A 27,269-nucleotide genomic window follows, 5' to 3' on the forward strand; every position below is an offset into this window, starting at 1 on the left:
AGAAAAAGGAAGTAAAATTGCTAATGATTGATTTTTCTATGTTAATTTAAATATTTATATGATTGCAAAACAACCTAGGTACCTTGTTTAATCACGTATAATGCAATTTATATGTAAGAGGAACAGTGTTTATAGACTGAATTTTATTCATATTAATACAATCTATAAATTGCATTAAATGTTAAACATCTGGGTTTGTGAAAGGTTGCTTTGTTGTGCGATACCACACCATAAATTCAATGACATTATTGAGTCTTCCAGCAACAAGAAGAATGCCTACATAACAATATTTTATAGCCTCCATAGAATTATAATAGATGCTCGCTTGTTCTTTGACAATTGTTGAAAATTGAATAAAAATGATTTTTATGATGATATTGAAAATATAAAGAGCTGGTTAATCTATAGAAAAGCACTATAGTTGTATGAAATGTCGGGAGTAAACAGTATTTTATACTTTTTCAGCACAATTGGTTTAAATTTCGGATTTATGAATATGGAAGATTTTTAAAACTGCAATAAAGGTAAGAATTTTATTCGTGTATTTTGAACGAAGCCTGATCCTTGTTTACACTCTACACACATCCTTGATTACATGTACACGTTTGACTTCAACAAATGTATTTAAATACGCATTATATACGCCTTATTTTTGGTACAAGAACATTTACAAAATGTTTGATCTGAGATTTTTATCAAATTAAAGATACATGTTCATGTACCTGCCTTAAGCCCCCCCCCCCCCCCCCCCAATATATATTCAGATAAATTATTCATTGAAATAAATCATTGTCCTTCTTTCTTATTCTGAAATTCTCTCTGGAAACTAAATAAATGGTTTTTTCACTTTTTAAACGGAAATATGAAACATTTATTTTTTAACTGAAGAACAAAGGGATGTATTAAATTCAAATGTTTAACTGTGCTCTTCAAGAGCTGAAGACAGTATTTGTCAATTAACCGACTATGTACAAGTGCCTCCTGTAATGAAACCCACGTGGAAATGAAAAATTAATTACCGTAATGAGAATAAAAAAACATCAAACACTCAAGTGCCATAATCGATTTGTTTTGCAATTACTTAATGACAAAATCAGAAAACAAGAGACACGGCAATCAGATGATATCACTCTGCTATACCCCAAAATCTCATCTGAATATGGTTTTTCACTTTTTTTGGTCGATGCCTGTTTAAAACCTTAGGAGATAAATATATAGTGTTTAGAACATAAAAGGCGACCTCCTGGTCTTGGCTGGATGAGTCGCGCTTTTCGTCTAGGCTTTGATCTTTCATATATGAAGCGTAATGTATATTTTGTGATCCTTAAGACCTTGAGATAGGCTACCTGCCGATCGGAACAAGAGACCAGCGAGATTGACTGCCGCATAGAAAATAAATTATACTGCATTATGGTTCTAATTGATTTCATTAAATATAGCTGAAAAGACTTCATAGAAATTTTAGTGGAGTTTTATTGCTCAACACATTTTAGGGGATATCTTAAAAACTGTTTTTTCTCTTCATACAAAGCTTTAAAATGGCTATGTCGCAAAAATCATAATTAAAAATTATTTTTGTAATTACTGTTTTATACTTTGCCAAAGATGGGTTTCATGTGCTTTTATTGTTGGCCATAGAGAAGTTCCTAATTCAAATCCCTGAAGATTCAGTTAGAGATGAGATCAAATGAATCTATTTCAAAGTTACCTAATAGGTTGAGTAATTCTGATGCAAATTTCTGGAAGTCTAGAGAGAAAAATTCAAATATTCCAGCAGGTGAAGATAGAGTTAGCATTTTACGTGAAAAAAATTCAGAGATGTCCAAGATAAATTAATCTCTGATTACCATCGTTATCAAACACCTGTGATTTTAGGATACTCTCTCTCTCTCTCTCTCTGTCTGTGTGTGTGTGTGTGATGAGACTTTCAACAATCCCAGAATTTCCCTGTAGAATTTTTGGGATCCGAAATGAGATGAGATTTATTAATAACTAGCACTTTGACCGTTATTGGAGAGCTTACATATTGTAGAAGGCCCCATCTCGCGTTAACATTCGTGATACACATCAATACAGACCTAATTAGGGCCCCATTTCACTGCCGAGAGCTGCTAGACGATTGAAGATATCGCCAATTTAATGTCATGTTCACAAATTACTACACATGTTGGCAGATAGAAAACTGTGATTGCGATGACCATAATTGGACATCTCTATTAGATCACCTTTAACCACATAGATAATAGGGGATCATTAAATTGCAAACAAATCCCCTTTTTCTTTTTTCCTCCCCGATTTTTATCATGTTGTGGAATCAGTTGGACCCCCCGATTGTTCAGGTTTTGTCCATATTGTTGATATTTTATCGGGTACAGTAACGATAACTATGCTTTCGGCAAAGCTATGTTTTTTGTTTTAGTTAATGCCATATTTTACTTTTTTCCCCTCTTTTTAATTTGTAGATTGAGAGAATACGAGAATTTTCTAAATGTTTCTGGTGTGCGAAATTAAATTTCAATAATAAAAAAAGCCTTGCTCGCCTGATGTCATATGTGGTTTTGTTTGTTTCTTCATGATTATTAAATATTTCAAGTCAAAGAAATTTTTTCTATGCGAAATAATTTTTTCCCCTTGAAATAAAACTCCAAGACATTTGGAATGCGCTACAAATTTTCGTACCGAGAATAAAATCGATGTGCGATCATGGTCCCCTCTCACCAATTTTCTAAAGCCTCTGATCAGACGTGACAGTTGTTTATACAAATAAACAATGTATACTCCGTCCCCCGGTTTCAGTTTTCACGAAATTACTGTGCTTTACGTAAATGTCATTTCATTTCCCATTATAATAAATTTCTAAGTTTCTTTGTATAATGACATTGAGTACCATAACGATTGTCGAACGCTTCGGGTGTCTATTGTTAGAACACGAAGATTGTCTTAGCCCCCCTTCCACCTGCCCGAAGTGGGGGATGCAGAGCCGATAATAAACCCCTTAACCAAGCAGAGAAACCTCTCGGAAATAGACTTCCTGCCCCTTAATTCCCAAAACACATCATTAGAACTTGTAAATTATGCATGGACAATGTTTTAAAACGAATTATTGTTGCATCTTTTGTTGGTTTAAATTTGTTACTTTACATAACAAAGTCTGATATTCAAATTCATCACAGTTTAAAAACCTCTTGTGGAGATTTGGTTACGGGCAGCAGTTGCAATGTTCACCGAGGCTGCATCATCTTTTGTGCTGTAACAATGACCGACACATGTCTCTCTTATGTACGACAAAAACTTCTGACAATACTTGTCATCACTCAGTAAAAACAAGTAAGGTTAGGTACGTTAGGCACAGCCAATAACAAGGGGTTTATATACATCTATATTTTACATTAAGGTAAAAAATTATGTGTGGGAGGGGGGTCGTCAATTGACCATACATGATAAAACACAGTCTCTTACCACCCACACCCCACCCCTATCCCGCCAAAAAGTATATATATTAATGAATATTCCGAGCATTTTGGTTTTACCATAACCATAATGTATATATTAAAATGACGTCATCGATAATTTCTTTGAACTATGTGCTGCCTTTTCTCATTTGAAACCAAATAAAAGCTCTCTGGTTTAATATCTTTTTTATGCATAGAAACAAGTAAATTGAGATTTCTGTGAATAAAATTTTGTTATCTTTAATTATCTTTCTCAGCAGTGTATTCCTTCAAAGAGGTTAATTTTCTCGTGTATTTTCCTGTCGTCTGATTAAAAAAAAAATGAGGGAAATATTTAGGATTCAAGATGGTTGCTTTGACGTCCTCATCCGCCATTAAGGAACGATGTGTTTCCGCTAGGCAGCAAAGCAATTATGATGCACACTTTTGATTGAAATTAATTAGTGTCCTAATAAGATGTTTATTGATTCAAATCGATTTATTAGTATTCCTGAGAGGATGTTCAAATGCGCCATGAATTGTGCCGGTAACTGTAGAAGTCTTGTAGAATAATCTCTCAACCATTGCGACAGATGCCAAAGTTGTTTTTCATGTGCAAAACAAAAATGTTTATTATATTTTTTAACTCTTTTTCTTTTTCCCATATAATTAATACTTTTTTAAAGTCTTGGTCATAATTTTTCTGTACATTTTTAATTAATCGGATTCTTTTATTCTACATTAAGAAAGAAAGACAGAAATGGTCTTAAAGAATGTCGTGCAGTATATGTATAATGAGACATTTTTAATGCGAAATTCGGTACATTACACCAATTTTTTAAAAACATATTTTTATAAATATTTTAGATGAATTGAATTTTTCTTTCCAATATGTTGTCCATGTAAACAACTTTAAAATGACACGTCTTTTTAGATTTACGTACTTCGAGTACTTCTACCCTATATAATTTTGTCTTTAAAAATCATTTCAAAGACCTCTTATGTTCCAAATTCAATAGAATATTTAACATTTGATTTTATTACAACATCGCTTTATTGAGTAATTAATTCTATGAGGACTATCAGTAGTTCAAGAATTATCATGTCATTGGATCATGTTGTAAATATGAAATTCTTCATTTAGAGTATCCAACAGGATTTCACCTGTCCCTATTTTAATGACATATTTTATTATTTTTTCGATTAAAAGTACATTTGTTTTCTTTCAGAGGGTAATCAATCAGAAGACTTAGAGGTAAACCTTGAGTAAAATTGTCCTGAAATACGATATTATTACGCGGCCGTTTAACCGCTATTAACATCCCCTAGTTTACGTCAGCATTCCGCCATTAATCCACCTCTATTATTGAGAGGCTTTGAGTCTGTCCATGAATGATATGAATTGAAAAAAGAAATGGCATAACCTTTTAAGTGTTAGATATTTGATTTTTTTTAAAAAAGTAGACTAACGGAGAAAAGCAGAGACATTTAGATTAGCGGTGATGTTCCGCATCATTTAGAAGTCCCATTAGTTTTGATGCGATGTGCAGCCTCTTGAACATTTAAGAGTTGCGACAGCACGTGTGGATTGCAATCCGCTGGTTTTTTTCCTTATCTCCACCAAGCGAATTGATTGAAAATCCATAAATTATTGACAAAACTTAAATTTAAGCATTGATTAGTATATCTTGTCATCACTGATGACCGAGCGGCATATAAAAGATCGAGCTGAACAACTCCGATTCATTTGTAGCGATTTCATAATATTATTTCTTTCTTTCTAAAATATTTTTCTTTCTTTCTAAAATAGTAATAGTAATTGAAAAAAGAAGACAAATACAGTTCACAATATACTTTTGGGGTTTCCTGCTTTATATTAATACGTTAAAGACAAAAAAGTAATAAATTAACAAGTCCTTACTTGTTACAAAACACTTGTTCTTTCAGTTCTCATTCTCAGAATATTAAGAAGCTGTTGTAATTTGATAGTTAAATTTTTATACTTTTGTTTAAATGTTTCCTTTATAAAGCTAACGAGGTGAAATAAATATTTTTCATAATCTGAAAATTTCCATACATAATAAAATTATCCCCTGGGATGTAATGTGCCATCCATCCGCAGTAAAAATGTAGCCATTTTTCATCTAGTCAGAAAATTTCACGTGTATAGCAAAGCTACACCCCGGGGTATATAATGTGCTATCCACCCCTCAATAAAAATATATACATCTACTGGCTATGAGTGGGATAGCCTGAAGTGGAACTAGTTCCGGGTATTAGTTCTTTTCGCGGGTTTGATAAAAGAGATTCCAACTTACAGCTATAGTGGATTATACAGTTAAAGCATCGAAATTCCATTCACAGTCACTTCCTGTATACATGTATATCTCTTCAATTGCGTCATAATGGTTTTGGATTTCTCATAAAATGTGATCTTTCTTATTTAAAAAATGTTGCATAATCACTGCTTCATGTAATATTTAATTTTTGATACTTATTTTTTTTAAATTTAATTCGGCATTTGAATCCAATACTGTGGCCTTTGCTGCTTCTGTGTTTGCAATTCGATCATACAATATTCAAGTTCCACTGACGGAAAGAATTTTCAGTGTTGCCATATAAACAATCCCCGTTTTATTCCTTCGTTTTTATGGCATTAATTTTCTTCAAGTCCATCTGAGTCATGCATTTTAATTTTTTCTCTTTTCTCAGAATTCATTTTTCAAAAAACTTTGCAAAATTTTGAAATCGGCTTTACCATTTTAATTAATATACATACATATATTTTTTATTGTTCGGATTGTTCATATCAAATTTGATTTAACCTGTGCATCAGGCTACAACACGAATACACAAAAAAAAATAATTAAAAGGGGGCTTAAATTGATTTTTTTTTTTTTTTTTTTTTTTACATTATAGGGTCATACGGTGTATATTTTGAGCATGTACTCTGTATGTATTAATTTTCAGTCCGTTGTAAAATTTCGTTTTATTATAAATATAAATTATCAACTCTGAGAAGCATGCAAATAACAAATGAAGATATACCTGTATTTTGCAGAAACATTTTTGTACTATGGCTAAACTTTTTTCCATTATTTAAAAAAAAGTTTTTTTTTAATTATTATCTAAAATATTGGTCCCAATGTCTAATTTGATTTTTTTCTTTGTAAACAGTTTCACAAAATTAGACTTTTTTGTGAAACATTGGCTGGGGTGCTTGATATCCCAGTCACTCATCATTTTCCATATGAATTCCTTACGCGTCAATGGAATATTCAATATGGCTTTTCGTCCGCTTGGCGTGTCTCACGGAGATCCCTATTGTTTAGAGTCATTGTGTTCATTTTCTCTCTTCTCATTTCTACACTCTCTGAACTAGGGGTCTATAATGGAAAACAGAATTAAATCGCTATGCTGATTTCAATTTCAAAGACTGCTTGAAATTGGTTTATCCAGGAACTCTCTTGGACAATAACTAGCCGCCGCATCTCTAGCGGTATATTTCCTCTAGACACATAACTGATTTGCCAGAACGTACAAATCAGACTAAATTCCCATATTTAATCACAATTTGACCAAGGTAAACAAACACAGGAGAAAGAATAGTTCCCCTGGTTCCCAAATCCACAAATTCAGTGTATTCTTTTCTTTAACCTTAAACAAAATTCTAATCAAATGAAATTCATGAAATTCTGTTTTTTTATTTTAAAGTGAAGACCCCCCTCCCCCAAACACTGCATGTCTTTGAATTGATTTAAGTAACGATGGTATTTTTCTCTCAACTCAATCCTCTACAATGAGATTGACCTTTGCTTGGGTCCAGATTGCAGAAGTTAGAGACTAATTAACTTGCCGACCAAAGTCTTTTGAAATTCATTAAGGAAACTAGACAATATCTTGAAATTAATAGACAACTTGTAAACATGGGGGTCGTGTTGGGGGACCAACTTTAACATGCGAAACCCAATCCTCGGGGGAAATTTACCTCCAGAGTTAGATGGTTGTTGAGACCGCTTGAACCAATGATCATTTGGGCATTTCTTCTGCCTTAAACATTTCCAATTATGTCTGCGATGCTTTAGTGACAAGAACGTTTGGAACGGAAATTTATTTCATTAGGAAGCAGGGAGGATTCAGTTGACAGTGATTAGAAAACTGATTCTTGTCCTAATCTTGTAAAGTCGGCCATATTTGACGGATGTACTTAAAAGAAGAATTTGTCGTTGCCAAGTTGGCTTGATTGCCAAGCTTAAGTGCGCTGAGTAGTGATAAAACTTTGATTAATGTATTTTATCAAATTGTAATATTTGAGTTTGAGTCGTTATGATCGCAAAAGTTTGCTTGCGACATTAAAATGTAAATAATTATTCAATGTCGATTCTGAGCTTTAACATAATTGGAAGTTTTAGTCAAGAGCCCATTTATTGCAAGAGTTCTTTTTCAGTAACTTTGCCTTTAATCAAAGTGTTCTCCTTACTTTCATATCAATAGATAAGCGCTTGTTTAAGAACATTGTTCTATATACAGAATAATACGGGTGTGATAGAAGGCTACTTATGCAAAATACACAAAGTTCCAATACATCCTCTTCCAGACATGCATATACACCATTCTTTCTGTGCGTTTTTAATCGAAGCAAATTCTTATTGACTTTCAATGGTTGGAAGATTACTGATTTGGACATACGTGCAAAAATATGTTATGACGCTATTCTTATGCATAGCACATACTAAGGAATTTAAAAGTTTTACATTTTAAGCTTCAAGTATGTGTATTCATCATTTTAAGTGATGTTTCGATCATAAATCTGTACTTCCGGGTAAGGTATCTAGGTACAAAGTATGGCAAGTGCCCGTTGTCCCGGCCATTAAATTTTTCAGTGTTTTTTATAACTTTGATGACCATTAATTTACCTTCGCAAAGATAAGCGCTTAGCAGATCCTGATCACGGGGTGAGCCTGGGCCTATGAGGGGTGTAGGGTGACTCCGCTCTGTGATTTGTTTCACATGGATGAGGATAATTTTTCAGATTCCCTATATATACCGGGGTAACACGGAACGCCAGTAGATTAATTATACTGATTTGGGTATTATTTACTCTTCAGAAGCTAGGTTAACGTGTTGCTTCAAAGTTACAATTCTGGTTAACATCGGGTTAGGCATTCTAAAATTAATAACTATAATTTTCGGTGGGTCACTCTCGCCCACTTGCACCCTCTGACCAGGTCTGCAGAGTGCTTCTAAAGGAAGATGGCTTCAGGGGAAAAATGTTCCATATAATAAATCTATTAAAGTTATCTTGAAGTACATGTTTCTTCCTTCCTTTCTTTCTTTCTGTTTTCTTTTCTTTTTAACGTGGAATATTGAAATCTAGTTTTTTGTGTTTCGTGTATTTGATATAAAACAGGAAAATAGAGGCATGATTGAAAAAATTAACTTTTTAGTGATCAATGTATAGAAAGACTCTTTTTAATAATGTGTAGCTAACATACCTTTACCTTACAGCTGATAGGAAAATTGCACCTATTTTACCATAGCTTGTCATTAAAATCATTTTGCCAATAATCTCTGGAACTAGCTTGATCAGAGCCCTTTAATGTCGTTAGAGGCGTCTTTCGTTATCACTTAATTGGACGTGTACAAGTATTCAAATTATTTTAATCCTGCCTCTGTGAATCCATCGTAATAGAGCGTGAGATATAGATCCGAAAATTGATTACGTGACTAGTGTTTTATCGCGCGGATATTAAGTCAGCCTCCAGGACCCGTCAGCACGTGATCATGACATGCGAATGTTTTCCCGCCAATCTGAAGAATTAAGAGTAGCAGTGGTTTGATTCCTGACCCGTTTAGATTCTATATTCTTTTAATAAAGTAATTAAAGTTATTGTTTCTTAAAGAAGAGGTTTGCTCAAATACCTCAAACTTATTCCTGTTCTAAAACTATACTTATCAAGCATAAATTGTGTTAAAAATACTTCTTTTAAATAATAAATATATATTTCTTTGAAGCTGTCGGCATGCATCACAAAAGTAATGTGAAACTAGATGATGTATGTGTCCACGCGGGATAGAGAAGTCATGACACTAGCTATTAAGATTTATCATAGTTAAGTTCGTTTGTTGACAAAGGTTTAAAGATAGAATTAAAATTTATTTGATCATATATATTCTATTTATCTCTGCACACACCTTACAATGGGTAAACACAACCTAAGGACCTTGTAAAATAACGGAACATTGTGTACAATCAGCGTTGTGCTGTAGACAATCATCTAAACTGGGGGCTCAGGTAACTTTGTCGAATTCTGATTAATGGTAATTTGAAACTCAAATAGCAAAGAGTGAAAAGAACTTTATCATGTTTAGGGACTATTTCTAACGCAAAAGTTCCGATGCGAAGTTTGGTATCTTAGATAAGGGTATTTCTAGATTCCAGCTCTGGCCCCGGTGTCGAAGGAAGGAAACACACAACACAGGAAATTACCTATCTATTTCAGCCATGATAAGAAGCATCCCCCCGATCAAAGAGACAAATTATTCCAAATCATGTCTCACCATTGGTTCAAATTGCGTTAATATTTGCAAACGCCAAGCCTTTGTTTTGCTTCTTTGCGGACAATGTTAGGACCAAAGTGGTGAAAGTTTGATAAGAAGAGATCGAGATGATAGGCTTAAGTCCCTTGAAGCGTGCCGCGATTACAGTACAACTGTTACTGCGGTATGTTTCTCTTAGCATTCGGTTTATCTGGGATTTTGTATTAATACTTGATAATCTCTTTATATTTCTGTTGATAGCAAAAGGTCGCAATATTTCTCAGTCGTCTTATTCAAGGAAAATTTTGTGAATAATATGATGTTGTCTTTATCTGAATTGAACTACTTTTTGTGTGATTGGTACTATAAAATTTATGGCAAATTTTGAAAGTTATTAAATGTTTTGGGAAAATTTGAAAGTTATTACATGTTTTGGGAAAAATTTAATTGTCGAGAGTTATGGTGTATGCCAAGCCTTGACTCCGTTAAAATATGCACAAAAAAGGATCATTATGGATTTTAAACATTTCCTTCTTCGATTTTAATATTCTTAATATCAAAAAGAAAAATGCATTTTTTCTTCAAGTTTCCAGATAGAAGTAATCGGTGTTTAATTTCTCCTTTACAGTTCTGCCGCCTGGTTTTCGAATAAAATTATTGGTTCTTGGGCGAAGAGGCGGTGGGAAAAGATCGCAAAGGAAACGTTTCTAATTTCATGTTTAATAGGCCCACTCGTGGAATAGCCGTTATTATCCGCGGATACCAGAAGATTCATAGTCAATAAATTTGTCTCAGTTTTTTTTAAACAGTCAGTGTAAAAACTTAGCTATGGAGAGGAGCGGGGAGACCAACAGGTGCAGAGAGTGTTTTGCATTCTGTAGTTGCAAACAGTGAGATGATTTACAAGGTTACATGTACATCTGCCACTCTGGAAGTACTTTGTTAAGATTTAAATATAACCATATAATCTAAGATGGGCGATTCGGAAGCTTAATGTTTTCTGACTAGATAAAATATATTTCTTTTTTCTTACCTCTTTGTACAGAACAACTTCCCCCGATGTCTCTACTGGTTTTCTCCGCTTCTTTTCGTTACGTAAATCAGTCTAATTTGTCTGCAAATAAGGAAAGCTCATATTTTTACCTTGCTTTGAAAAAAAACAAGCTGTTTTTATCAATTATTCACTTTTCTGTGATTTTTACTTTCAAGATCGGTAAGAACGCAGGTGTTTGTGGTTGCTCTGAAGATATAGATCAGACAGTCCAAAAACAAGAACATTTCTTTCTGAGATGACAGCAGCACAGTCACAGTCGTCATTTTGTGGTGCTTTATATCTAGTCACTTCTGGAGGATGGAAAGTTACCCTTCAAAAGCGTGGAGTTCCCTAGTACATTACGTGTTGTTTTCTCATATTGCGGTGTTTCTGGGCCCTCAAACTCTTGATTTACGAAGTAAATGTGTCTAGATAAAAATAAGATACAGTTACATCTTAGATTTCGAAGTCAGATTCCAGCTGAAACTCCTGGAATTCAAAGGAAAAAAATTGACAAAATTGTTGAACAACCAGTATTGCTGTGACCACAACATACATATTTCATAAATATATCCTATAAATACGTGGGTTTTCTTTACTTTCTGTAAGATTGGAAGGTTTCAGCTTGTAAGCACCTTTTTGACTACTACTGCGTGGAATAATGAATTTGTCTTTGTTTTCTATTATGCATAGAAGTCCTAGCCAGAAGAAATCTCTATTACTTAATCTTCGTAGTTACTCTTTCTGGTTTGTTGCAGTATTAACACGAAGAAAAGTGTTAATACACACTGCTTGGATATCCCCAAGATATGCCCTAAGTCTTCCCCAAAATGTATCCATTTATTTTAATGTTTTCCTTGAATTAGATTAATAAAATAAAAGTGTAAAATATATTAAACGCCCCTCCAGGTCGCAGTTTTAAATTGCAGTTGCAATATTGTTTCAAGCTCACCTCTTTGTTCTGTTGTGTATCTATTGGATAAACTAGAAGCAAGAATAAAGCTCTTTACGAGGGAAGTTTTGTTAAAACTATTGACAGAAAATCTTAATTTTTGTTTCAGGCCAGGGGAGATTTTTCTTAATTTGTAGAGTCTGTTAAAACAAGACCTAGTTAGCGCAAGTAGAACGCAAGCAGAGGTCTCAAGCCCTAGCGTAAACAGATCTTCAATAACGTCAAAATGTTGACACAGACATAATTAAAAATCAAAGGAATTTGCGAATTACCTTTGATCTCATTTAATACTTTTCCCACAAATTTGCCAAACAAATACTCTACTGTTGACATTAGGCAGTTTGCTACCCAACACTTTTTGTTTTTACGAAGAAAGTGGGGATATTTAAAGGCTTTCTTTTCTTCTTCACGAATCTGTTGGTGATGTTACATCATTGAAAGTGCAACAGCTTTTGGAAACTTCGATCATGTTGACATTTTTGTTCCATATTCAAAACTAAAGTGTCCTTGAACTTTTAAATTTAATTGCAAGAGAAGTTTTAATTTTTTTTTTAATTTGATTTATCTTCATTGAAACACAGAATTATAGTTGTGTAATGTAAAACTTTCCTCAACTTAGCTTTTTAGTGCTTGGTCTTTTTACAAATTCTCCTTACCATCTATATTCATTTGTATCTTCTTTTTTATTTTATTTTTGAAGTTTACAAAAGTAGAAAGAAAGGAATCTTTTTAATATATATTATCACAGAAATATATATCTTGCCAATATTTTGAGGAAAATAAAAGTTTGTTGTGTTTCTCGCAGTTTTGACCTCTTCTTGATGCATGTTTGCATATAGTCAATGGTCGGTTTGGATTTTTTTTTTCAACTATCAGAAATATGAAAAATGACAAGTTAGTATGTTGTTTCTTTCCCATTATTCATTGGAGTGTTAATTAAAGGTTCTAAGACAGCAGCTTACATGTTAATGGTCGTAATCGGGGTCTGTATTTTAACAGTGGTCCTATAAGGACCAGAGAGGGGCTGTGTGAAACATTCTTTATGGGATTATGCCAAGGCCTTTGTCCAAACATCGGTAGTCATTGTTTATTTTTTAAATTCTTGTTCAAATATGTATCCATTTCTGCTAATGGACGATCTTTGCCAGGGGCGTAAATATACCCGAGGTTTCCAGTCCGTGTTTGTCCGAAACAAATCGATTGAACTGAAAGCTGGGTGTATTTGATTGCCACTCCATCAGAAGCTCAGATCTCTTGCGCAAGAAAACTGATAAATTGTAACAAATTAATTTCCCCTGTAATGATGATCTATTGTACTCGGCAATTAGCAGGAACCAATCAGTTGAATGCTCCCCTACATGCAGCCCCCATAATGAGGCTATGGAAAGGGTTGTTTGATTGTCGGTCTGCGTTGATATAATGTAAGCCGTTCTCCAATGTTGTGCCAGTTCGCCTTTGTCCGTCCGTGAAAATCTATAGTTAGGCCTATTCATGCCCCTGAATGGTATTTGTAGCTATTATCTGCGAGTACAAAATATATTGTTCGAAATTTGAATGAAACTTTTCTTATCAAGTTACATATTACACTGCCTAAGAGAAGTCCTTTTTATAAATAGAGAATAAAGTTTATTGACTAGAATCAAATCGGCGTTATATTGGCTTCAAGTCTTCTGTCTATACTATTTGCTTCACAGTCAGAGTGTGTGCCTTATAGTCCTGTAATTGTGGAATTTTATTTAGTTTTTGTGGATTCTATAAATTTGTATTTTTCACCTTTCCTTAATCACACCTAGCAGTGTCATAAGCTGTTCCGTTCTGACAGACTTGCTACAAAGTTTACATGGTAAGTTATATCACGCAAACATTTCTGGTATAAAAACGCCAAGGGTTTATGTTATGAACCTATTTTTACCGTAAGGATAGGATCTGAATTTTTTTACAATTATCCACGGTAATGAGGAGTTTTGAGTTGAATGATATATTCATAAACTGATCGGTGGTTAAAATGGTTAAACTGGATCTGCGCGTTGTACTCATTTGAGGAAAAGAATTGTTGAATAAAATTCTGATTTGGGGTTGGTTTTTTTCGGTCCAAGTCCGGGTTTAGCAGAATTTGCATTTTTTCTGGTAGACTTTAAAACGATTCTGTACGCTTCGTTGATTTCGTGTAAGCCGCATCACGACATACTACGAAAACTGTTTAGGGCCAAAATTTATTTTGTTTTTAAATATCCACAAGAGACTTTAATTCCATGAATTGAGAGACTACTACTTTTCCTGTTTCCCAGCTTACAATGTAATCTAGACCAAGCTGTCATCTGCTAAGACGGCGTGACACGTGACAAAAACAGTACTTGTGGACATTTCTCCCAGAGAGAGAATTTTTCATAAAATATTCACCTTTTGGACATTAATTATTTTTGTAAATAGTATTGAGTCAAATTTCAGGAAATTGTTTTCGACAAATTGCAAGTTATCCAGATTAGGGTTACAAATATTTAATATGGTAACAAGAGAGTACTGAATTATTTAGGTTTTAAAATATATAGGAATCCGTATATCGGATTCCAATCATTTTTATATCTGATCAACTATAATGTAAAAAAAAAAAAAAAAAAAAAAAAAAAAAAATCATAATAATAATCAATGAGTGGAATTCAGGTTTACTAAATAAAAGAAATAAAGAAAAAATTATGTCATTAAAACTCCGTTTTTTTATGCTTTCTTAATTTTAGTTAATTTAATGTTTTATGGTATCTTCGGAGGAATTTAATTAAAATAAGACATACATGTATTAACCTTATAATTATTAGAGCTCTCAAAATAATTCGAATTAATATATTCATGTAGTAGTTACACATAGCTTTAACAATATTTTTTCAGTCAAACGCTTTTGGTAGATTTCTAGTTATACTTTGTTAATTATGTCAAATTCACCCCTTATCTTGAGAATAATTCGGCAAGATGAAGAAAAATTCCATTTCTTTAGGAATATCAACCGGAAACGTCAAATCTTTAAACGTTTAGTGAGAATCACTCAATTTGACTCGGAACCCTTGAGGGGAATTTTCTCACCGTGACGAAGTTCAAAGACACCGTTTGACCGTTAGTTTAAGCGGTCCGCTTGTGTTCTTGACAATCAGATAGGCTTTTCACACCCCGGTAGTGAAAAACACTGGTAACTACCGTAAAGACTTCAAATCGTTGTAACGTTCCACCTGGCATTAATTAGACAATTAAAACTCTTTTATAGTAATTGTACTTAGGTGCTAAAATTTGTGTAATCTGCTAGCGTAAACAACACCAAACTAAAAGCAATTAGTGTCACTTGTCTATGAAATGTTTGCTTTTTCTAATTAGAAATTGAATTGTTATGTAAGTATTTAGAATTAAAAAGTCGATGTCATTTTATTTGAGACATTTTTACTTTGAACTAAGGGAGAATGATCAGTTGTCATTATGTTGCTCCAAATATAATACAAAATAGAATGAGATATAAATATATATATTTTATTTAAAAATCAAGAACATGATACAGAATATCAGGAAAATATTTCAATTCACACAAATTAACCTTTTAAACAAAGATGAAGAGGAAAATGTGAAATATGTAAGTTAGCCGTAAAAGCAAAATTAATTGAAAACTTTTATTTATCTCGAGTTTATTAACATAAGTAAAAGTTATAAATTATGCCAGCGGTGGACTTCCAGGCTTTCAGACTAAATCAGAAAATGTGGAAGGGATTTGCTGAAATTCTTAAGGATTACCAGAACATGTTAAGCATTACTCATACGGCCTGTTTAACCAGGTGGGGTATTCTGTAAGCAGATGGTAAATCTTAAATTTTCATAAAAATGCAAGTTTCTATATTTTTGCTATTAAAAATGACACTTATAGGATGTGTTTTTATTTTTCTTGAAAGTAAAAATGAATTGTAGAGTGTGGCAACTTGTTTGTTACACGTCTAATTAAAATGTACCTAATCCGAAATATTTTTAATGTAGGCTCTTCTAAATCCTCAAAATCGTTAATCCTGGGCTACCATAACAGAAAATCCTACATGAATATCGCATATAATTAAGTCAAAATGAACACGTCCTAGATTTGCCACGGCACGTGCAGTTTTGTGAAATTTTACAGTTGTGACCTGATATATCAGGTCAATGATGTAGAAATCTCGCCTTTTCACTTCCACCTTTTCATTTCATTCAAAGAAAAAAAAAAGTAAACTGGGGGTGACTTTTGTTCCCTTTGTAAATGATCAACAATAGAGTAGATATATTGTTGAGGTTAAAATGGCTGCTTTTGTCATAGAATCAAGCCTATAACCATTTAACAGAGATACATAATAGTGTTCTTTTTAAATACGGGAATTAATGCAGGTTTTCAACATTCACAATGGGCCTCGTTGGCCATACAATGTAGCATTTGTTAGTGTTTACAATTATAATGGTGTAAGAAATAAAATACCTGTTGTTGTTGGGAGAGAGACATGAATGAAATTTGTAACATAGTAGTCTGATCAAAGATTAGAGTAATGTATCGTAAAGAATTGTTAGTGTATTTGAATTCATTGCCAGACATGCATTCTGCGAGATGTTATTTTCTTGTAATATTTCACTTTTGCACATTATTAGATTCATATTTGTTTCCAAGTTAAGTAACATGACTATTTTTTTTTAAATAAAATAATGAGTAACAATGTAAGTAAAATTCTTAAAAAAAAAAAAAAAATAATAATAATAATAATAATAATAAAATAAAATAAAAATAATTCACGCATATAAATAAAACATGAATAATTTTTTAATAAATTCATTCAAACTGCTATATTTCCCTTAAGTGCTAAATGTATGGTATCAAAAACAAAATTATTTTTAAAATCTAATTTAGAGCAAATAGAACGAAAAGGGAAAGAAAATGCCCAAGTTTATAGGTTAAACAAAACCTCTCTTAAGAAATATTTATGAATCAACATGCTGCAATTTATTTACAAAACGGTCATAATTTTAAAAAAAATAATTTTAATAAGATTTTTTTTTGTTTCGAAAATTTAAGGAATGTTTATATAATTGTTTTGTGGTAATTATCTGGTCTAGATCTTTAGATGAAACTCGGGTATTAATTATACGCCATTGAGTGTTGTTCAAATCAACCCTTTTCCTAGCATACCTGTAGACTCCGCCCACTTGTGTTCACACCTTCCTCGCTCAACACAATTCACGTTAGATTTCTCGTGGAGAATTAGCATATGACGTTTTGATTGGCCGAGGGGTCGTGTATTTGTTCTCGACCGAATCGATATCTCGTGTTCAGTAAACCATATTAGTCAAATGAAAAAGAAGTAGCGGGGTATTCAACTCGTATTATTGAAAGACAGTGAAAGGACCAAAAGATTTATCATTTTATCATCTCAATTGGATTTGAACTTTATTCATTTCCATTCGGACAATACACAGCCTGTGCTAAGATTGTGAAGAAATCTCATGGAATATCAGGAACTTTCCGAGCAGGACTTGTCAAAGGCTGGACAAACACAGCTACCCCCATCTTCTCAAGGAATGCACGTGCCGGTCAACCCACAGCATGCAGGGATGCATGTCTCCCATTCTCATGGACAGCAATCCCAGCAACACTCACCCAACTCCCAAACTAACCTTAATGGCAGCGGAGCAGGCTCTCCAAATTCCGGGACCAGCAAAAAAGACCTGGATAGAGTCAAGCGACCTATGAATGCTTTCATGGTGTGGTCTCGGGGCCAGAGACGAAAAATGGCCCAGGAAAACCCCAAAATGCATAATTCTGAAATAAGTAAGAGACTCGGTGCCGAGTGGAAATTATTATCTGAATCGGAAAAACGGCCGTTCATTGACGAGGCCAAAAGACTTCGTGCCATACACATGAAGGAGCACCCTGACTACAAGTACAGACCGAGGAGGAAAACGAAAACTCTCATGAAGAAAGACAAGTACGCCCTACCCGGAATGCCTACAGGTGCTGCCCTACAACCCGGACGGGATGGACAGATGTACCCTCCAATGGGAGGATACATGCCCAACGGATACCCGGGAATGATGCACGACGCAAATGCATACATGAATCAGATGGGTCTGGCGGGACAGTATGGATACATGCCAACACAGCAAATGTCAGGAAATCAGATGACATCCGGATCCTATATGAACGGAAGCTCCAGCTACACAATGTCCATGGCCGGAATGGCCCCATACCCCTCCATGTCCCCTTCCCAAATGGCCGGTGGTGTCAAACGAGAGCCTACACCAGGATCTGGTCCACAGGGACCCGGGCGACCTACGAACCCCGGAGATTTACGCGAAATGATTAGTATGTACCTACCACCTAATGCCGACGGTTCCGACCCTCATAGTGCTCAGAGACTTATGCATCAAGCTCATTATCAACCCCCTCCTCCGTCTTCTGAAACGGGGGTAAACAACACAGTACCGCTAACGCACATGTAACTACAATCAGAAACTAATTGTATCATACAAATGTGTTTATAGACAAGACTTTATTATATATATTTTGTGTGCGAACAAATCCCATACAGGATATTATGGTCGGTCATACATGTATATCGCCGTATTTGTTGACATTTTTTTGTAACTTTTTTTCCATAAAGATTTGTGCGCATGTTAACGAATTCTCGCAGAAAAAAAAACTGCCGTGAAGATTTTCAACATATATTTTTTGTTTGATACACATAAACATGGTTCATTTTTTGACCAAATGCTGAGTGATTTCGTGGAATGTGTGAATGTGTGACATTTTCATTTTCAAAACAATCATCAGGGACAGCATAAGTATTCAATTTATCCCTAAATATTCAAACCAAAGGGACATCTAGGTACGCATAATATCTAAGTTCTGATGAAATATTGCTCAGATTTTGTTGTTTTTTGTTTGTTTGCTTCTAAATTTATCATACAATTATAGATACTTAAATTCAACTATCATAAACACCATCAAAGAACGAATTTACCAGTATTATTTTTATTTTATTGTTCAGTGTGCGAACTAGATTATAATTAGTTTATTAGAGAAAAAAAAAATGTTTATATTTTTTAAAACTTATTTTTGTTTCCCCGTGTTATTTAAGCTCGGAATTAAAGGGTTTTAAATATATTACCTACTTATAAACAAGTGATTTTTGTATCACTTGATTTGTAAATATTGTATGACCATTCAGAATACTGTATTTATTTGAGTGTTTGGCTAGAGATATAAGAAATATCTCAAATAGATATATTAAATAATGAAAAGAAATTCCCGCTTTTCAGTTTTTATTTTTTGTTTACTTCATTTCAGTCTGGCAGCTTTTAAAGTTTAGAAAAGTTTATGAATCGAAATGTAAACAGTAGCTTTAAATATAATTGATGACAATATTAGATTTTATTTACGTTGATTTTTTTTTTATATATATTTCATATTATGGTTTAAAGAGTAAATGCTACTGAATGCATTTTGTTCACCATAAACTTTTGAAAATTTATAGAGTTGTCAGCCATTAAATTGGGTATCTAGACCAATACTTACACATTTTACAAACAGCAAAACGTCTCGAGAGTTAATATGTTTATTCATAATTCAAGTGGCATGTATTGACATATGTAACAGCCGGCGTTCTCCGTGTGTTTAAATAGAAGAGGCTACTCTCGAAAATTTCGTCTCTCGAGATACGGTGTACCCCAAAAAGTATGAGTTTCTTCCGAGCGTGCAAATAAAACGCTCTGGTTTGACAATTGTTGACCGGAAAAATTCACACTTTAAACAAAAAAGAATTAAATTTAATACTGGAGTGTCGTGAATTTTTTGAAAGTTTGCTTTAGCGTCATTTGTCAAAGGCGGTTTTGTTTTAACCAAGTAAATATCTGTCAAATTTCCTCCTTACTTCTAGAGCAAGAGTGCTGGAGATATCTGATTTGACAAAGAAGTTTCTACAACTTAAAAAAGACAAATTCTTGAACTCATGATATCGAATCATAATTGTCAATTAATATTTTTGCATAAAAATAAAACAATTCTTAGCTTTTAATTTATTTATTTTATTTGGAAAGAAGAAAACTTGGTTGTTGATGATATCTTCGGTTAGAATTGCCTTTTATCTAATCAGTTACATCATTAATCAGTAATACTTAAAACCAGACATAAGAAAACTCAGGTAAATTAATTATAAACAATTTAATAGCCAATCGTCTGAAGGCTATAAACTATTCATTACTTGGGAATCTGAGCCGGAGAATCTTGTGTCAATCCGTTTTTATCGGAGCTACAGATCCGACCCTACTCAGTAACGGGTTCTCAGGGATATCGCTAATTTCCGCAAAATTACATCACAGCAACACAAGAGCATCGCGCCGAGTCCGGCTTGCTGATCCAATTGATAACATTTTTGTCGCCATTCTTGACGGAAAACCGATCGTTAAGGGGAAAATAGAGTTTTATACAAATGATAAATTTCCCAGATTTTCTGAGTACTAAAGTTGATATTGAAATTCAGTGTTAAAATTAAAAAAAAAATTAGACAGTCCGTTCAGAGTTATATATCAAAATTAGAAAATTCACACTCCAATACAACCGGACATAAAAGAAATTTGGAATTCGCGATGGACCATTAACATAGGTCCTTGTCCATTGGCATGGCTATAAAACGTCGTTTGGCGCTTTCCCGATAAATCACACGAACCATCTTATTGAAAGAATTACACTTTTGTTTATAACCCCTTAAATCTAATTAAAACAGTAGCTCGGTGTAGGTATATTACAGCAGTGTTCTAGCCTGTTATCGGGTGCCCATATCAAAGGTACTGTGGACATTTGTGATTTAGAGCAAAAGTTACTGGAAATAGCATAGAAACCCTATCACAATAAACGGAATGAGTCGACCAAATTAATCTGTACGGGATCAGGTATCAGCTAAGTCGCCGATCAAACAACCTGGACCGTATTGTAGCCAACAGAATGTTGTTTCTCTTCCACTCCTTGATTTAAAACAAAAAAAGGTCATTTCTCGTCCATTGTAGGCAGGCACTGTCACCTGCCAATGCGAAAGAAAAATGAAACGATGAGATAGAATTACTAATGTGTGCACACAGGACTGCTACACAAGGACTATAGAAGGTCCAGGGTGACTAGGGCTATAGGGAATGACACAGGAAAAGTTCGTTTTCTTGATATGAACATGCTGCAGAAAAGTCTTAAATTTTAATTAGAATACTTGTAATCATCTGATGACATCAAAGTAACAACAAAAATAACATTTAATGTCTTTGTAGATGATTTGAGCTATCCCTTTTTTTTAGAAGCGAGGACATTTTTATTTACATACTCCTGGATTTGTCCGAACCTTTCATGCAAGACTAAAGCCGGTCGGTTTATTTTACACATATAGTTTATCCAGGGTATTCGTGGTACACATATTAAAACTCTTAACGGTTGAGAAACTTTAAACTTCAAACATAAGGAAAAAAAAAAACTTGGGTATTTGTACAAGGGTATGTAAATTGCTTTGCGCTCCATGTGTTCTACATTAATCAACACACTTGATAAAACAGGGGAAAATTATTCAATATGTTTTTTTTTCTGATGATATACCTGTTAAAATTCATCAACATAAAACAGGGGGAAATTATTCTACATGGTTTTTCTGGTGATATGCCTGTTAAATTTCATAAAATAATACATTTAAAGGAATAAAATTATACTGAATTCAAATGATTTTATGTGTCCTAGAAAGATGTAATATACAAGATGCTGAAAATCACTTACTAAGTACCTAAAGGTGTGTGTAGGAATATTGTTGTATACAAAAGTCTCTTAGTTCTAAAGTTCGAAACATCTTAGAATATCTGCATTCTTAAATGACTGATCAGCTGTCATATGCATAAGAAAGCGTTACTTAACAGCGAAATCGTTCGAATATTGGAGGATGTATATCGAGTGCAGATCTGAGTTACAGATTATAATGATACTAACGATCAGCCAAGACACTGTCGACTACTGTAAACCGTGTACAAATGCTGCATAGGAGTAAATTGGTGTGCACTACATGTAACACTGTCTTTCAAAGATCTGACGAAGATACGTAAAATACAATATTTAATTAACTTTCTATATTTTATTTGCAAAACACTAAGGTGACATATACTTTAGGATGAGGAGAATATGAAAACACTTTTTTTATGTATATATGAACATAAATCTACTTTTAAGATTTCACTTGGAAATCGGAGGAAGCATTATCAGTCAGCTGTTAAAATTGATGTCCATTTTATTGATGCGACATTTGAGTACGGTAGAACGTATTACATAAATCAAGGAGCATTTGGCAGAGGGTCCCGCCAGGTGTGGCTAGGTCAGTGCTGCGAGGTGCTTAGAAATATCCTGAACTCTCTATCCTTACTCTCAAATCAATTTACCATCAAAAGACAGATCACTGAAAAATTAAATTATGATTTGAAAGTTTTTCAAAGGGAAAAATATTAATGCTTTCTAAAAAGGAGCAAGCATAAAAGGCTGTTTCTCCATCTCTTCATAATTTTGTTAATTCTAAACACGTTCCTTTTCGGGATTATGACCATCCGTCAGGTTGGGGTTTGTTATCTACATAGCGGCGTTCTTAGTTTAGGTTGCTAAGACGAGGAATGCTTACATTGACCACATTGAGGACTTAATGTAATCAAACAGCACATTCCATCTCTAACTTCTGAAAATAAGGATGAAAGGATTGGGTTCTCATATAAAGTCACTGCAGTGGTTTGCTTTTTCTTTTCTTTTCTTTTTTTTTTTAAATTCGGAATTCTGCTTCTAACAAGATTCCAATATTTTGCGGTTACCTTATTTATAATTATTAAATCCTCAAAGCACACCTGCTATTGTCTTGGCTACCTTCGTCTGAAATCCTGATGAGTTTTTTTATAGAGCAGATGCGTCCATGGGATGTGACGTATTTTATTATATATAACGTCATTTCCGGTTTCCAATGTGTAAAACTGCCAATTCATTATAGTCCTACAGTGAAAGTGGCAGAGAAAAATATTGGTATAACTCATATAAACACGCCAAGCGACATTTTAACCGCCGTTAATGTGGAAATCAGACATTAAATATCAAAAATGTCACATCAAAGAAATACCAGTATGAAATTTTAATTTTTGCATAAATTTTAACGATGGACATTCTAATTAAAAAAATCTATGATTCTAAGAAAACCATGATCAAGGTATCAGAACCTATTCCCGAATATCAATCATTCAAGGGTGATTTGTAACAACACCCAGGGGATTCAACTAAAACCAGCTTTCTTTATGTTTCACAATCACAGAAAATGTAAATGATAAATGTCATCATTCTTATAGTCATTTCACATTATCATCATTTATATAGTCACATAGTCAATTTACATTATCGTCGTCATGATAATCGTCATAATCATCATCTTCATCATCCTAATGTGCATGACCACCTGAGTGTTATATGCTAATAGTATGCATATTTCACCCAAAATTTTATAAAATTATATCTAATGTTTAATTGAATGCAGAGAGGGGTTTCTTAAACACATGTAATACAAGGAAATTATTCTGCAGAACATATCTCATCTTAAAATTTTATTTTCTTAAATATTATATTTCTTCCTATTATTCATATTTCAATTTTCCCTGCATACCTTTACCATTTTTATGCGTGTCGTCAATAGGCACGATTTATTTAGTATATTTAAAGGGAAAACGGCTTTAAATAAAATAATTAATATCTTTCAATTCCTTTATTGTCGCTATCTCTTTTGCCACTTTTACTTTTCAGCAAATAATATAGTTCCATATGTCGTTAACTTATTGTGATAAAAAATCTGTTCCTACACAATGGCGTATTGTGTATCGTGGTGTATCACTGTTCGGCTCATTAATACTATTATGTTACTTTTTCTCCCATTCACTTTCATCACACTTTTATTTGTGCTAAGTTAATCAATGTTTCATTCATATAAGATCTGGGGAGTATATAGGAACAGCAAACCTTCTTTACAAAAGAGTTGTAAAATGTAAAACGTTTCAATGATCCCGAATAAAGCATCTAAATACAAATTATATAACAGGTCATGTATAAGAAGCATTAATACATTGCTGTGATATTATATCCTGATGTATTATAAATAGAGAGAGAGAGAGAGATATGAGATAGAAAATGCACATTTTTTAATGAAATAGGAAACGAATACCAGTATATTTAAGGAAGCACCACATAAAATATATATCAATATAGTATAGTGTATATATTTAGTGTTTGATATGTAAGGAAATTGAGTGGTATTGGATTTTTTTTTTAAGAGAAGCTAATCCTGTTCATGATATTATAATGGACTTGAATTGTAGATAAAATTATATTGCTGGTATTTAATTATGCATAGATACATGTATATACGCACATTACTGAAAGATATTTTAGTTTTCACCGTTAGTTTTTCTTGCATAAGGTTATTTTATTTTCTTCCTCCTTCATAAGTTATGTAGGATGTTTATATGTTAATCTGATGATATAAAGAATAAAAATGAAAATGATATCAAGTCAAATATTCACATTCGTCTTATAGCGAGTGTGTATTTGTAGCGTTTCTCGTTTGTACAGGATTAATTGACTGACCCATTTTATCCAAGAAGATTAAACCGAACTGTAAATAGGGATTTTAGAGGTTTTAGAAAACAAGACTTTAAGCAGATTATCTTATTACTAATAGAATATTCAAGTACAACCTAAATATCTTAACGTTTTCAATTCTACAAAGGGGTTTTGAAATATATCACAAAAATCAAATGCGCTAATTGTAAGATTCAAAGAAAAATTATTTTGTTGTACTGTGTATGTGTATTGACTTTTTGACTTTTCAGTTCATTTGTTTACAATAAAGACCTTTAGACTATGTATAAAAATTGTGAATAGCTGATCCATTGAAATGTAATTCATTGACGGGGATATACAAAGAAACGATTTAATATACACTGATGTCAGTTTATATGCACTTTGATAAGACTGGGTTTATATAATTAGTAGAAATGTCCCATGTCTGTACTTTAGTAAATTATAAATATGTTTTTAGAACACAGGGAAAATGTCACCACAAAGACAAGGAATAAAATATTCCGATCTAGATACATAATAAAAAGTTAATGCACTTTCCGCATTAGAATAATTTTATCCTCATATTATTTGCTATAAAGTTCCTTTTATCATTATCCCGAGAGTGAATCCTAAATTTAACGATAGTTGTGTTTTTGATTCTTGCAAATAAAATTTTATTCGGGTGAAATACATGACTACAAAGGGTAGCCAAGCCTAGTCTGTAATAGCTGATAGGTAGATTTATTTGGTCTCAGTCGCTTGTTTTACTTAATTTCCAAAGCTAGTCAAGTGAAACCCCATGTAATTTAAATTTTTATATATCTCGGTCAAAAATACTTTCCCAACTCATACAACGCCCTATGTTTTTATATTCCTGGTACATTTCTTTTAAAATTGAAGGAATGTAAAATGTCCAGCATGGATTATTGTGAACCAAAGCTTGCATGTGCTTGTTGGTAAAGTTTTGTTATGGCGACAGTCAGACGGTAGTTTTTCCGTGGTAGAATGACCCCAACACACGGCAACCCATCCATATACCTCATAGGACAGGGAGGCGTGTTACTGATACCCTATATTTTACAGGAATTTTGACAAAAACAATTGCAGCTGAGTTTTAAATCCTAAAATTGTGGGTTTCTTAATCAGAACAAACGTATCTGTCTTTAAGCTTAGTAATAATGGCACAGATAGGGGTGAGATAAGTTTTAAAAAAATTCTCATGCTTGATTGCCATATAGATGTTACAGTTTAGAAGGTTGTTGTGGTTAGTAGCATAAAGTTGTGTATCGCATCTTGTAGTGAAACTCTCTCTCTCTCTTTCTCTCTCTCTCTATACACCTCTGCTAACCGTTCAGTTTACACTGACCTGAGTTTTTTAAGATGAACATAATTAGACGAACAGCCTATAGATTTCCTTACTGTGCGTTTTCTAAAATCCCTGCATCCCACATGGTCATCGATGGTGGCAAACAACGATTCCCTGTAAGGGATTATAGATGCTCCAGTAATTTAATTTATTAAAAAGATTGCTTGGACACGTGTTTTTGTCTAGGTATAATGAAAATTAGAGGGAATCTGAGTGCATTTCATATGTGTCCTTGTTGGCAGCTTTTTGGGATAATGTAATAGAATCGATCGAGTTCGGGATGTCGAAACCACGAACACGACTATTCACTCAAAAAACCTCATCCAAATCAGCGTCAGATTTCTATCACACAAGTAAGGGTTTTCTCTCCATTTGATTCGTTGTTCATTTCATTAAAAGACCACTGATTATTTCAAAATTAATTCTATTTTAGTAAGTCTGAAATCTACAAATAGAATTCTCAATTCCTTCAGATTTAGTTCATATATAGGGTCTACATTTTATTTACGATACAAGAAACTTTTTTTTCATTTCAGTCGTGTTATTTTTTTCTTTTCAAGAAGAGATAAAGGGATAATGAAAATAAAAGCTTCATCTTTCCTTTTAAAATAATAAAAAATTTTAAAAAATTAATTTTTAATTAACTCTGTCAGGAGTTAAATTAGTTTATATATATATATATATATATATATATATATATATATATATATATATATATATATATATATATATATATATATATATATATATATATATATATAAAATGTAATAAGGTAATGTCACGATATTCCTGCCGATTTCTTGTAATTTTTTTCTTAAACACGAAAGAAAATAATTGTAAATGTATTTCATCTCATGTCTATGTAAACCATGTGTGTATAAAGTGACTGTACTTCAGTGAAACAGAAATTATTCAGGTTACATTATTATGAATTTTTAAGTGTTTAACCAGCAGATTGAATATAATTAATATTTTGGAAAGGAATTCCGAGACCCTATAAAATGTATATGTACAATTTGATTTAATCTAAAATATATATATATATATATATAACGTTCACAGCAATGCCATAAATAATGATGATGATGGGGGAAAAGAGCTTGCTAGTTATTATTTTTTAGACTTGGAGAAAAATTCTCCTTATGTCTGATTATTGACATCTCATGCCGACGGAGAGACAGTCTGCATGTAGTTCCCGTCTTCTGCGAATGACTGTAATTAAAGAGCGCTTAAAACAATGATTTTATTGACAGATTAAGGCATCTTACACTGCAATTATCGAGTTAGGCGAAAGACCGAGGAATAA

General features: G+C 33.1%; 1 protein-coding gene across 1 annotated transcript; it reads left to right on the plus strand.

Annotated features, from left to right (window-relative positions):
• Positions 1-17,266: 17,266 nt before the first annotated feature.
• LOC133191676 (transcription factor Sox-2-like) lies at positions 17,267-19,244 on the plus strand. The gene has a single exon (XM_061327412.1). It carries the CDS (start codon positions 17,444-17,446, stop codon positions 18,437-18,439), a length of 996 nt encoding a protein of 331 aa, XP_061183396.1. The 5' UTR covers positions 17,267-17,443; the 3' UTR covers positions 18,440-19,244.
• The last annotated feature ends 8,025 nt before the right edge of the window (positions 19,245-27,269 follow it).

This window comes from Saccostrea echinata, unplaced genomic scaffold (assembly GCF_033153115.1).
Source record: "Saccostrea echinata isolate AGI-Se365-2 ecotype Australia unplaced genomic scaffold, CSIRO_AGI_Sech_v1 ptg000001l, whole genome shotgun sequence".
NCBI classification, from domain to species: domain Eukaryota; kingdom Metazoa; phylum Mollusca; class Bivalvia; order Ostreida; family Ostreidae; genus Saccostrea; species Saccostrea echinata.

Coding starts and splice junctions, on each gene's coding strand:
- LOC133191676 (XM_061327412.1), top strand. CDS start 17,444: ATGGAATATCAGGAACTTTCCGAGCAGGACTTGTCAAAGGCTGGACAA.